Raw genomic sequence first — 12,877 nt, forward strand, 5'->3', positions numbered from 1 at the left:
GTTCAATTTTTGGGGGGTACCTATTCAGTTCAGGATTTGTGTGCTGGGCATATAAGAAATACAAAGTATTTTATTTCCTCAAAATACGTAGTCTTGATTATAACACAATGCATGTGTTATAACACAACACTTGGGAAGAGTTGCCTACGGGCTTCTGAAAGTAGTGTGTTGTTGTTTGTTGTTTTGTTTTAATAACTTGTACTTACTGAATGTCGTTACATGCTACCCTATTAATTGACCCCAAACAGTTACCATTTCCAACTCTTGGCTTGATTTGGAAAAAATAAATGGTGAGAAGTATTCAGGCTTACTATCATATACTAAGGTTATCAAGGTTAAAAATTGAGGCACAGGGGCGCCTGGGTGGCTCAGTTGGTTAAGCCTCCAACTTCGGCTCAGGTCATGATCTCACAGTTCGTGAGTTCAAGCCCCACATCTGGCTCTGTGCCGACAGCTCAGAGCCTGGAGCCTGCTTCGGATTCTGTGTCTCCCTCTCTCTGTGCCCCTCCCTGACTCACACTCTGTCTCTCCTTCAAAAATAAACATTAAAAAAAAATTTTTTTTAATTGAGGGACAGAAGTAACTAATTCATATTTATTATTTATAACTGATTAACAGATGTTCAAATCTATTATCTCCTTTAATCCTTAAAATAACTATAACTTGGTGTGAGATTCAGAGAGATGAAGTAATGCATTCAAATTCACCTTCTCTGAGGAGCCATCTCAGAACGTCCCTGTTCACACCTACTAAATCTTCACTTTTCCTGGGGTCTATGTGGGATCTATGTGTTCCCATGGTGTATAGTGTGTCAATCCCTGTTGTTACACTTACCACCATTTACTGTTCATAGTTCTCTCTTTCCTTGTCTGGTCTTCTTCAAGACAGTAGACTTTTTTCAGGGCACCTAGGTGGCTCAGTCGGTTGAGCATCCAACTTCGGCTCAGGCCACGATCTCACGGTTCGTGGGTTCGGGCCCTGCGTCGAGCTCTCTGCTGACGGCTCGGAGCCTGGAGTCTGCTTCAGATTCTGTGTCTCCCTCTCTCTCTCTCAGTGCCTGCCTGTCACTCGCGCTCTCTCTCTCTCTGTCACACACAAAAATAAATAAACAAACATTTAAAAAGAAAAGACAATAGACTTTTTGACAGGAGTCAAAGCATGTTTTCTCATTTCTGTTTCTAGCATGCAATTCAAACTCCCCACCATCCAGTAGGCACGAATAAATACTGAATGGGTGAGCAAATGCTGGAAGAACAAGAATTTAAACCAGTTCTCTTTGCCTTAAATTTTCTGTTCTTTTTCTTTAGCGTTCCTCTGAATGAATACAAATTGCTTGCTTGTGATATACAACAGCTTTTCGTAGCAGTGACCATTCATGCCTGCAGTTCCTCAGGCCCCCAGTATTTTAGAGTCATCGAAGACCTCATCGTACTGCTTGGCTATCTTCAAAATAGCAAAAACAAGAGGACACAAAGTAAGATTTTGTTTTTATGGATTTCCGGGGTTGGGATTATAGAGGAGCCAAAAATGTCATTTGAACCAAATCTCTTTCTTGTGGAAGCTATTTTACTGAAGGTTCATCCTTCATTTTATGATAATATCTATCAGCTTTAAAAAGAAGTCTTTTAGGTGGCAAAAATTAAACAAACGATACGTTCATATGATCAGTAGCTGGCAATACATCATTAAAAAAAGTTTGATTTTTTTTTTTTTACCAAGTAGAACTAAAAGGTTTATGTTGAATAAAAATCCTCTTTAGTTTTCTTTAATGGCAAATATTAACTATGAAATGTGACAATTTCTGGTTCAGTTTTGCCTTATATATTTAAAAGCCTGTTCTTTAAGACAACGATGTAAGAGGAAATAAATTTGTGAGCTAGTTTTTTTCCATTGAATTTTTTTTATAGTGATCATTTGGAAATTTGCTTTAAAATTTCTTTTAAAGGCAGTTTAAAAATGTTTACTACTATCAGGAACCCATATTGATCAAAAATTTAAAATCTATGTCTAATAAAACATTACTGGCAGTTTAGATGTTGCATGAAAATAAAAAGCAACTCAGTGTAAAAAATTAACATCCACATAGCTTGAAAACATTCTAGTGTCTTCTGTTTTCAGGTATGGCTGTTGCACTGCAGTTTAGAGTTCTCCAAGCTGCTATGGAATTTATAAGGACCACAGCAAATCATGACTCTGAAAACCTTGTAGATACATTCCGGTTACCCTCTCCTCCTCATCATGCAATATTTCAACCGCGGAAGAGCATCGCTGGTGAGTACTGAAATAATATTTTAATAATTATAAATTGAGGGTGGCATGACTTTCCTGTACTCTGATGCCATTCACACTTTTAAAATATCTTTTAGTTTAAAAAGTTAAACTACAAAATTTGAGAAAGGTTTCCTCCCTGGAAAAACCATTCTACTGATTTCTTTCAGTGCTTTTCTTGTTCAGTTATCTCTTGAGCAACTACTGTGTGCCAAGCACTGTGTAAGTGTTGAAGATACAGTGATGATTAGAAGCAGACACAGATTCTGCACTTGTGGGGATTACAAAATAGTAGAGAAATGTAGAGGATCAGAGTAGAGACTCAAATAGGCAACGTGGTTTACATCAGGAGTTAGGGAAGTATCTGAGGAAGTGAGATTTCAGTGTAGATGTAAAGGGTGAGAGAAAGGAGCTAGCAAGGTAGAGAGTCAGAGAAAGAGTTTTCCAGGCAGAAGGAATGTTGCACAGCAGGAAAAGGCTAAGCTTCAGGGAATTGAAATAAAGTCATTTAGCCAGAGTGGAATACTCTGGAGAGATTTAGGAGAGCGATGCCAGATGGGGCTGTATAGGATGGCACGGGCCAGTGCATAGATAATCATATAGGCCGCGTTAACGATCTTATCCTAAGGGGGAGTTCTAACATAAGCAGGTTTCCATTTTGTAAAGACCGCTCTGGCTTGTGTGTAGAGAGTGGGTTAGCGGAGAGCAAGAAATGTAGGGGTCCAGGTAGGAGGCTACTGCAGGGGTCCAGACGGGAGAAGACGGTGGCTCGGGTGTGGGTAGAGTGCATGTGACATCAGGACTTGCTGTGATTTAGCACATATCGGCAAGTGTCAATATCGTTAGCCTTCCTTATTTTTCCCGCAAAATCTTCTGTGACGTTTATGCACACGATCCGGAAAGACAGTATAAACAGTATAAACACCTCCCCACGCACACATAGGATCTATACACACATGCACGTATACACATACATATATATGGATGGATACAGATATACAGCATGTATATACACACACAAACGCACACGCGTATCCCCAGAGTAGTTGGTAATTTGTTTGAAGTTTAATCACCCTTACAATCTTAAGGGCCTTTAAATTAAATCGAAATCAGGGGAGCCTGGGTGGCTCAGTAGGTTGAGTGTCTGACTTTGGTGCAGGTCATAATCTCGCAGTTTGTGGGTTTGAGCCCCACGTCAGGCTCTGTGCTGACAGCTCAGAGCCTGGATACTGCTTCGGATTCTGTGTCTCCCTCTCTCTCTTCCCCTCCCCCACTCACACTCTGTCTCTCTCGCTCTCTCAAAAGTAAACATTAAAAAAATTTTTTTAAATTAAATCCAAATCTTTCTTCTACCTGTATTAAACAACTTTGTTTTGTTCAGTGCTATGCGAAATTTTACAACCATGTGAAAAACTCATTTGTAGAGAAAAGCTATTAAATATACATTTTTTTGCAGTAGTATGTTTAGATTATGCTAAATATAAGCTATGTAACTAAAACTTCTAAGACAGCCACACAACTTTATTGCCCCTGTACATCCTTCTTTAATGTGACATCTGAACTCAGCCTCTCCTCTTGAACTGACCTCCTCTCTTGTCTAGGTAGCATTCTGCCTTTCACCAAGTCTAGCAGTCATGCTCAGCTGACCACATGCCAGAAGATGGCTTTCGAACCATCTTTCCGTTGCAGGGTTCCTTAGATAGTCAGTGACTGCTGAGATGGAATTCACCCCCCTTTGATACAGGAAAATGCTCTGTTGCCAGTATCGTTGAGTCACAGGAGCCGTTTCTTTCCTGCCGACGTTTCTCATTCCCATGTCCATTTCTTCTGCGCTTTTGTACCTAGATCTGTGGTTTCATTTTTGATCGGCTCACGCCAGGGCTGCCACAGCAGCGCTCTTGCTGTTCTCTCTTTGTTCTGTGATTTCTCTAACAGTCTGTCATCTCTCTCTTTTGATACCAGAATTTTTATCACCTTGAGCCTCAGAGCCCTGCGGAACTCCAAGCCTGTCCTTTTTTATTTTTTGTCTGTGTGAGTCCTGTTAAAGTGCATGACGGACTTTTAGTCCTTTCTTTAAACCTTACTCTCCTTTTTTTCCTGACTCCTCTGGTCTCTTATCCTGAGCTTAAATTTGTCGCTGTATCTGAGTAAATGCAGTTGCTGTAAGCCGCATGAGGTTTGTAGAGCCCTACAGAGTTCGAGCTTGATTAAAAAAAAAAAAGACCTTAAAAGTGCACCAGACCAGTTCCTGTATTTTATAGAAGCACTGGAATAAGTTCCTGCTGGAACAGGAGCACCCACACTCCTCCCTCCGTGTCCTACAGCACATCCGCTCATTCCAGCCCTGTCGTGTTTCTAGGACCATCTCTTGTGGGTTTCTCCCACCAATTCTTCCTGGTTTGACTACGGCCCTTATTTAAATCCTGTCTCTGAATCCAGTTGAAAAATACCACTTTATATGTGTTATGCTGTTGCTTTGTAATTCCTTCCGCACTGTTCTACACAGATATTTGGGAAAGACTGTGTTTTATTTCTTCATTCTCAGTCAAAAGGGTATTGGCTTTGTACGCCGTAGGTACAAAAGCTGCAAGATACCAGAGCTCCTGTGCCTTGGAGCAGCATGGTTATAACAGCCTATTTAGGTCTATCCGCTCACGATGCTAAGTTACTAAGAAGGATTTATACTGCCGTCATGTCCATCATTGAGATATAATAAGCTGTTCCTTCCAAGATTTGAAGCAAGCTGTTCTCATTAGTGGTCAATGTTTTGGGGAGATGGTTTTTTCCTAAATAGACCCACTTAGCATTTACTGCACACTGCTGAGAATGTGACACCCCAGCCCCACGGCCACCCCCCCACCTCCAGCAGGGCTCGTGGGGACAGCCGGCAGCTGCAGCTTGTTCTGGCCACACACCCCCTGCGCTGGTCATCGACAGGTCTCCTCAGACTGTCGGCGCCAGGATATCCACGGCATGGGACCGAAGCTTCTTCAGCAGCATTTCGTCATATGTAGATTTTAAGTTCTCATACTCTTAGATACTCTTTGATTGCCAGATTAATCTTTCTACAGCCTGGCTCGTGTGCCATTATCTTGCTCAACAGCCTCAATGGTTCCAACTACCCAGTTAACAGATCTCAAATTCCTTAGCCTTTGTATCTTTTTTTGGTATAGATGAGAGAGAGAGATGTCACTAAATGGTATCGGACTCTACCTTCTGTTTCTAATTAATGTGTTTATAGACATCTTCCCATATAATAAAAATACTCTTTATGTTTAATGAACACATAATAATCTATTATATTGATTTGCCATCAATTGTTTCCTAATCTTTATCAATAAACCAAAAGTTTCTCTTTTTTTTTACTTGTCTTACAGTAATCCCTTTGATCCCTTTACTTTTTATTAAACAACTTTGTGTTTAAATAACTTTGTGTTTATTAACAACTTTGTGTTACTTTACTGTTTAATCCCTTGATCCCTTTACTTTACTTTTTACTTGTTTTTGCTATTACAAACAGCATAGCAATGTACGTTCTTTTATATGTTTTTTTCCCACTTGTCTGCTTATCACTATGAGAAACTTTACGCATCACCTTATTTCGTGAAGGTAGAAATAAGCATTAGGGTATTATTTAAAGTGCTATACATACATATAAACTGTCAGAAATAAATATAAATATATACATTGTGTTATTATGATCCACATACAAATGAATTTCCTTTATATTTCAGCCATCAGTAACAATACCAACCATTAACAACTTTTGATGCTTTGTATGAGATCGGCATTGTGTTTTACATCCATTATTTTATTTACTATTTAATCCATAGAACAACCTTCTTTATCCATTCATTCAACCATCAAATATTTATTGGGCACCATCCACATGTCAGGTATTATTTTATCTGCTTTCATGGAACTTACATTTTACTGTAGAAAATGGTCAATAAACCTGTAAACAAATACGTTTAATAAAATATCAGATAGTGACAAATATCTACCTTTGAGATGAGCTCTATTTTACTTTCTAATCTACATCTTAACATATGAGGGAACTGAGGCTTTGAAAGAAGTATATTTGAGGCTACCCCAGCTCGGTGCTGAAATGCCCTCCCTCTTTTTCAAGTGTGTAGTTGTGAAGACCTCACATTTTCTTACTCAGTATATTGCTCTGCCTCTGAATTAGGATTATCTGCTGCTTAGACAGCATGAAAGCTGCCAGAGATGTAGACATCAGGAAGAATCTACTTAAACTGAAGACGTAGTCTGACAGTATTACTCTTGAATATATCCTGGATATGAATATTTTTTATTTGCTTTGTTTTTGTCTCAAATGCAACCCCACCCACCAACATGTATTAAGTGATAAATACTGAGTACCTGAGATACTGGACAATCTAAAGTGCTATTAAAATATTTAAATATCTTACAGGAGGAGTCGTTAAAACCTATCATAATTTAGTCATATGTGAGTAATGTGTATGGAAGCTATTTATGGAAATTGATACATGTTTTTATCATTTAAAACAAAGGTTCAATTCCAATGAAGGGTTCCATTATTCCTCACCGACCAAGACGTCATTTTGGTTCCTATGGTCAACTTCCGATGCCTTTCCCCTTCGGTCCGTTAAATCAAGATTCGTTCTCCCCATATCCTCCTGGATCCACTACCTGTGTGGTACCTTTCGGAGCAGGTGCAGTGATGATGCAGGAATGACATTCCTAACTGCTCAATCTGAGGAGATACTGCTCAGGGAACGCTTTTGTAGGATTAAATTCCAAATGATGCATATGCACCAAATCATTTCAATAGCAAAGCACTGGAATTACACTCACCTTTCCGATCTCTTCACTTTCATTGGACTGCTTTCCACTATCTCACTTATATATGCTTTTCAAAACTACTTTATAAAATTCAACAATGGGAATTATCTGGAAATAGTAATGTTCTTACTGAAACACGATGTGCTTTAAAAACCTATTGATTATTTTGGAATACAAGGAAGTGCAACAGTATTTGAAAATGTTTTGTCGGAACATTCTGAACTACCTACATATACCCTTCTAACTCTTTTGTGTTTTTCAGAAAACTCAAACTTTGCCAAACGATGTCCATCCCACTAAGCTATGTCCCTAGCTTCAATATTCTGATTTGGACTTTGAAATCAGAAGTACTGTTGCATTTCTTTAACGAGGGAGAAACGTCACTTTCTCTGAATCATGCTCTTTCCTTTGTATTAGTGAAGATTTATTTCATGGTCCACTAATCAAAACGTTGCAGCAAAAATAATTTCCTTGATCCCTGTTAACTCTGGCATTTGATGTTTTTAATTTATATACTTGAAGGTGCTCGAAAATTTCCCCTTGCTCAGACTGACTCTCTCCTGATGAAAATGCGCTCAGTGGCAAGCGATGAACTGCATGTGATGATGCAACGGAGAATGAGCCAGGAGAACCCCGTGCAGGCATCTGAGACAGAGCTTGCTCAGAGACTACAGAGGCTCACCATTTTAGCAGTTAACAGGATTATTTATCAAGGTGGGACTAGAGGATGAATATGTGCTTGCTCACATATGCACTTAAAAGGGAAATAATTTAAGAGGAAACTGATGAGGTCTCAAAACTGTCAACAGCATTCATTTTTTCATTCGTAACATTTACACTATTAAAAGAATGCATTTGCGGGGTGCCCGGGTGGCTCAGTTGGTTAAGCATCCGACTTCAGCTCAGGTCATGATCTTGCGGTTCATGGGTTCAAGACCTGCATCAGGCTCTGTGCTGACAGCTCAGAGCCTGGAGCCTGTTTTGGATTCGGTGTCTCCCTCTCTGCCCCTCCCCTACTCGTGCTCAGTCTCTCTCTCTCTCTCTCTCTCTCTCTCTCTCTCTGATCTCTCTCTCTCTCTCTCTCAAAAATAAATAAACTTTAAACAAATTTTTTTAAAGAATTTATTTGGAACTAATAGTCTTGAATAAAAGTCTACTTCTTAATGTGTTAAATGCAGGCCTAGAGTGACCATTGAGTTTAAAACAGGACAGCACCTCCAATACATTTTCGTAACTTTTCTTTGAGATAATGGTAGATTCACATACCATTATTAAAAATATTGCAGAGAGATCCCATATCCCGTTTCTCCAGTTCCCCCAGTGGGTTCTGCCAAATTAGAGTTGAGCGTCATGACCAGGATACAGACATTGATACAGTCAAGAAGGTGAACGTTTCTGTCACATGCGAGTGCTTCTGTTGCCTTTTGTTTTGTGGGGGTTTTTTGAAGTTTATTTATTTATTTTGAGAGGGAGGGAGGGAGAGCATGAGCAGGGGAGGGGCAGAGAGAGAGAGAGAGAGAAGAGAGAGAGAGAGAGAGAGAGAGAGAGAGAGAGAGAGAATCTCAGCCCGATGTGGAGCTGAAACCCATGAGAAGAGCAAGAACCGCAAGATCATGACCTGAGCAGAAACCAAGAATTCGATGCTTAACCTACTGAGCCACCCAGCACCCCTGTCGCTTTTTTAATAGCCACACCCGCTTTGCTCCCACCTCTACCCCTTCCTTAGTCCCTGGCAACCTCTAATCTCTTCTCCATTTATTTTTTATCATTTCAAGAATTTTACATAAATAGAATCATCCAGTATGTGGCCTTTTAGGACTGGCTATTTTCACTTAGCGTGATTCTCTGGAGAGTCATCCCGGCTTCTGCACATATCAGCAGTTTGTTGCTTCTTTGTTTTGCTGAGTAGTTTTCCACAGTACAGACATACTGGAGTTTGCCTAGCCATTCACCTTCTGAAAGACCATCAGGGCTGCTTTCCAGTTTTTAGTTACCACAAATAAAGCCAGCTGCTAGAAACAGTTACATGCAGGTTCTTGTGTGAGTGTAAGTCTCCGTTCTCCTGCAATAAGGGAAGTTGTGTGCTGTGTTTTTGTTAAGAAGCTGCCAAATGTTTCAGAATGACTGTCAAATTTTACATTCCCACCGGCAATGTATGAGTGATGCATTTTTCTTCACACCCTTAACCAGTATTTGGAATTGTCACAATTTTTAATCTTCGCTATTCTGATAGATGTCTAGTGATACCACGTTGTGGTTTCAATTTGCATTTTTTTTCTAGGGGCTACTGATTTATGTATTTACTTATAAAACAGAATACCTACAGTAACCACTAAAAAGCCATGCAGAGAGATACCCTCAAAAGCACTATCGATAAGTCAAAATGGAATTCAAAAAAAATGTTCAAGTAACCCCAAGAAAACAGGAAGAAGAACACAGTAATTGTTCATCGCTAGAAAAGCATAATACATACAAATAAGGCTCTTCTTCTTAACTTTTCCAATTTGTACTTGGGGCAACCGGATCCCAGGCTAAACTCTGAAATTGTACCATTTTTATCACATGCTCAGATTTAATGGTATAGCACATGCACTGAAATGGCTCTGCACATCCAACTAATGTAAATATCACGTGGTCATTATGTTTGGTTTGTACAAGAACCTCGGAGCTTTAATAATTTCACAGTTTAAATCATCTTCATTAGTAAAGTAAATATTTAGTTCAGAATTGTATGACTTACGTAGGTTTAAATTTCTACATTGTTTTTGATGAATTTACTTTCTCTAGAATATTGTATCTTCTACGTCTAATACACTCGCTGCACATTTATATAGTGACAATGGAATTGGTGATTCCATAGAATATTTTTACCGTTTGTAATGGCTAGTTATCTAACTTTTTATTTTTCCTTTAATTCAAAGAGTTTAATCCAGACATTGTTGACATTTTGAGTACTCCAGAAAATGCGACTCAAAGCAAGACCTCAGTTTCCCAGACTGAAATTTCTGAAGAAAATGTTCATCAGGAACAGCCTTCCATTTTCAATCCATTTCAGAAGGAGATATTCACATACCTGGTAGAAGGATTCAAAGTGTCTATTGTAAGTAAATTAATTGCATGGGACATGTTCATTTACACAAAAGGAGTAGCTGTTTTATGTGTCTGCTTACTCTTGAATTATTATATTATTATGAATTACTAGGAAGGTTAGGTCTTGGCTTACACATATCTGACACCTTCACAATTGTATAGAGGATGCTAACAAGTATCAGGCTCCATTCATCACTGACACGCTTAGGTTTCTGTGGGCTACATACGCTCGACCCCAGGGGAAAAATCAGTCTGTACACTTTAGAGATACCGAAAGCCAATCTTATTCTAGCGGAACTCATAAATCATGATTCTGCCAGTCTCTAAATCTAAGCTAGATTGGGGTGTCTGCAGGTTTTATTTAGAGCCAAATGATTTACCCGGGGCCCTCAGGACTGGGGGTAATTGGAGAGCCAGCTCCAAAACTCAGAATAAACTCTGAAATGTACTGATTCCAGTTTTAAACCAGATAGAGGAGATTTGATCAGGATCAGGTTAGCCTCCAATGGGCCACAGTTGAAGCAGCTTGTCTGGTTACTTGTCAAGGAACATTGATGGTCATATTGATGCTCAGTTTATATGTAGTTGTCAGTTTGTGATCGTTTTACTCAGTATTTTAATTTTCTTTATAATGAATCTTTCTCTTTCATATTGTAAAATCAGTCAATCTATTGTTCTTTTGATGGTTCTTTTTTTTTTTTTTTTTTTAACGTCTAAGCCCTAGGTAATTTAAATGACTTTAGCTTCTTAATCCATCTCTCTCTTTTTTAAAAAAATACAAGTGATATAAAATTTCCTATTTTAACCATTCTTAAAGGTATAATTCATTAGTGTTAAGTGCATTCACATTATTGTGCAATTATTACCACTGTCCATCTCCGAAACTTTTTTATTATCCCAAACTGCTCTGTACCCATTAAACAACAGCTCCTCATAACCCCTCCCCCGGCCCCTGATAACGACTGTTAAATTTTCTGTTTCTATGAATTTAACTTTCTAGACACCTCATATAAGTTACAATATTTCAGACAATATTTGTCCTTTTGTGTGTGGCTATTTCATTGAGCGTGGTATTTTCAAGTTCATGTTGACGCATGTGTCAGAATTTCATTCCTTTTTAAGGCTTAATAATATTCATTCTATGTCTATATTACGTTTTGTTTATCCATTCATCCATCGGTGGGCATTTGGATTGTTTCCACCTCTTGGCTGTTTTGAGCACTGCTATTATAAATGTTAGTATAACCACCCGTTTGTAGGGATGTATGTGTCATCCTAATTTTGACTACTGAAAAAAACATCTACAAAAAAACATGTCCCATGATCTTCTTTAGGGCTCTGAGAGGTTAGTATATTATTGCTTAGGAAGTCTGATCCTAATGCATTCTTGTTTTGCTTGAAGGGTTCAAGTAAAACCAGTGGTTCCAAGCAGCAGTGGACTAAAATCTTATGGTCTTGTAAGGAAACCTTCAGAATGCAACTTGGCCGACTCCTGGTCCATATTGTGTCACCAGCCCACTCTTCTCAAGAGAGAAAGCAAATTTTCGAAATAGTTCGTGAACCAAATCATCAGGAAATACTGCGAGACTGTCTTAGTCCATCCCTGCAAGTAAGTTATCTCAGTACTTCGTGAGCAAAAACTAGCGGTGAAATAGGGGCGCCTGGGTGGCTCAGTCGGTTGAGCGTCCAACTTCTGCTCAGGTCATGATCTCGTGGGCTGTGACCCGTGTTGGGCTCTGTGCTGACAGCTCAGAGCCTGGAGCCTGCTTAGGATTCTGTGTCTCCCTCTCTCTTCCCCTCCCCTGCTCATGTTCTGTCTGTCGCTCTCTCTCTCTCTCTCTCTCTCTGTCTCTCAAAAAATAAACATTAAAAAAAACCATAGTAGTGAAATATAAAATTGTTCAAAACAAGAACTGACATTAAACTATTTTCATGCCTAAATATGGTTTTCTTACCAAACAAGTATCACCTGAGATCTTTCTTCAGCTACTCTATGCCAAACTTAGACTGACCTCCCCGTTTCCTTCCCATTCCTTATTCCAGTGCTTAAATTAAGAAATTCTGTATCTAAGCTCTTAAAAGATGCTTTGTGGTTTGTTACTAAATCTTCAAATGTTTTCTTTGTGTTCTCTTTTTAAAAGCATTATATTATCCATGAAACATCTAAATGGAGTAGCTCAAACAATAGTATATGTAGTATATTTCCAAAAATACTTGCAGTAAGTTAAAATTTTTAAAAATGTGTTGATCATTTGGAATGATCAAAATTGACATACTTAAAAGAATTTCAGTCTATAAATTCTAACACTTAAAGAGTGATAGATGGAGAGTTTAAATGGTACAACCATTTTAAAGAGCTGTTCAGCAGTTTCTTATAAAATTAAACATACATTTAACCTGTGACCCTAAAATTTCATTTTTAGATATTTACCTAAGAGAAATTAAAACATATGTCCATAAAAAGACTTGTATAAGAATATTCATGTCAGCCTTTTTACTAAAAGCTGCAAACTTGTCAATCACCAAGAGAATGTATAACCAAATCGTGATATATTTATATAAAAGACTTTATACAGCAATAAGAAGAAACCAACTACGATACACCTACCATTATGAATGAAGCTCAAAGACATTGTATGGACTAAGAGGACAACCAAATATAAAAAAGCCCACATTTCTGTGATTCTGTTCA

At 38.6% G+C, this 12,877-nt stretch overlaps 1 protein-coding gene across 7 annotated transcripts in view; it reads left to right on the plus strand.

Moving 5' to 3' along the window:
• Positions 1-12,877, plus strand: part of LYST (lysosomal trafficking regulator) — a 243,766-nt gene that overhangs the window by 163,601 nt on the left and 67,288 nt on the right. For all 7 annotated transcript variants that reach the window (XM_042961056.1, XM_042961055.1, XM_042961058.1 and 4 more), the window contains 5 exons: positions 1,308-1,474; positions 2,119-2,271; positions 7,618-7,809; positions 10,017-10,195; positions 11,588-11,794. In XM_042961056.1, the coding sequence (XP_042816990.1) occupies positions 1,308-1,474; positions 2,119-2,271; positions 7,618-7,809; positions 10,017-10,195; positions 11,588-11,794 (898 nt within the window). The remainder of the gene's footprint in view (positions 1-1,307; positions 1,475-2,118; positions 2,272-7,617; positions 7,810-10,016; positions 10,196-11,587; positions 11,795-12,877) is intronic.

The sequence above is a fragment of the Panthera tigris genome, chromosome D2 (genome assembly GCF_018350195.1).
Source record: "Panthera tigris isolate Pti1 chromosome D2, P.tigris_Pti1_mat1.1, whole genome shotgun sequence".
NCBI lineage: Eukaryota > Metazoa > Chordata > Mammalia > Carnivora > Felidae > Panthera > Panthera tigris.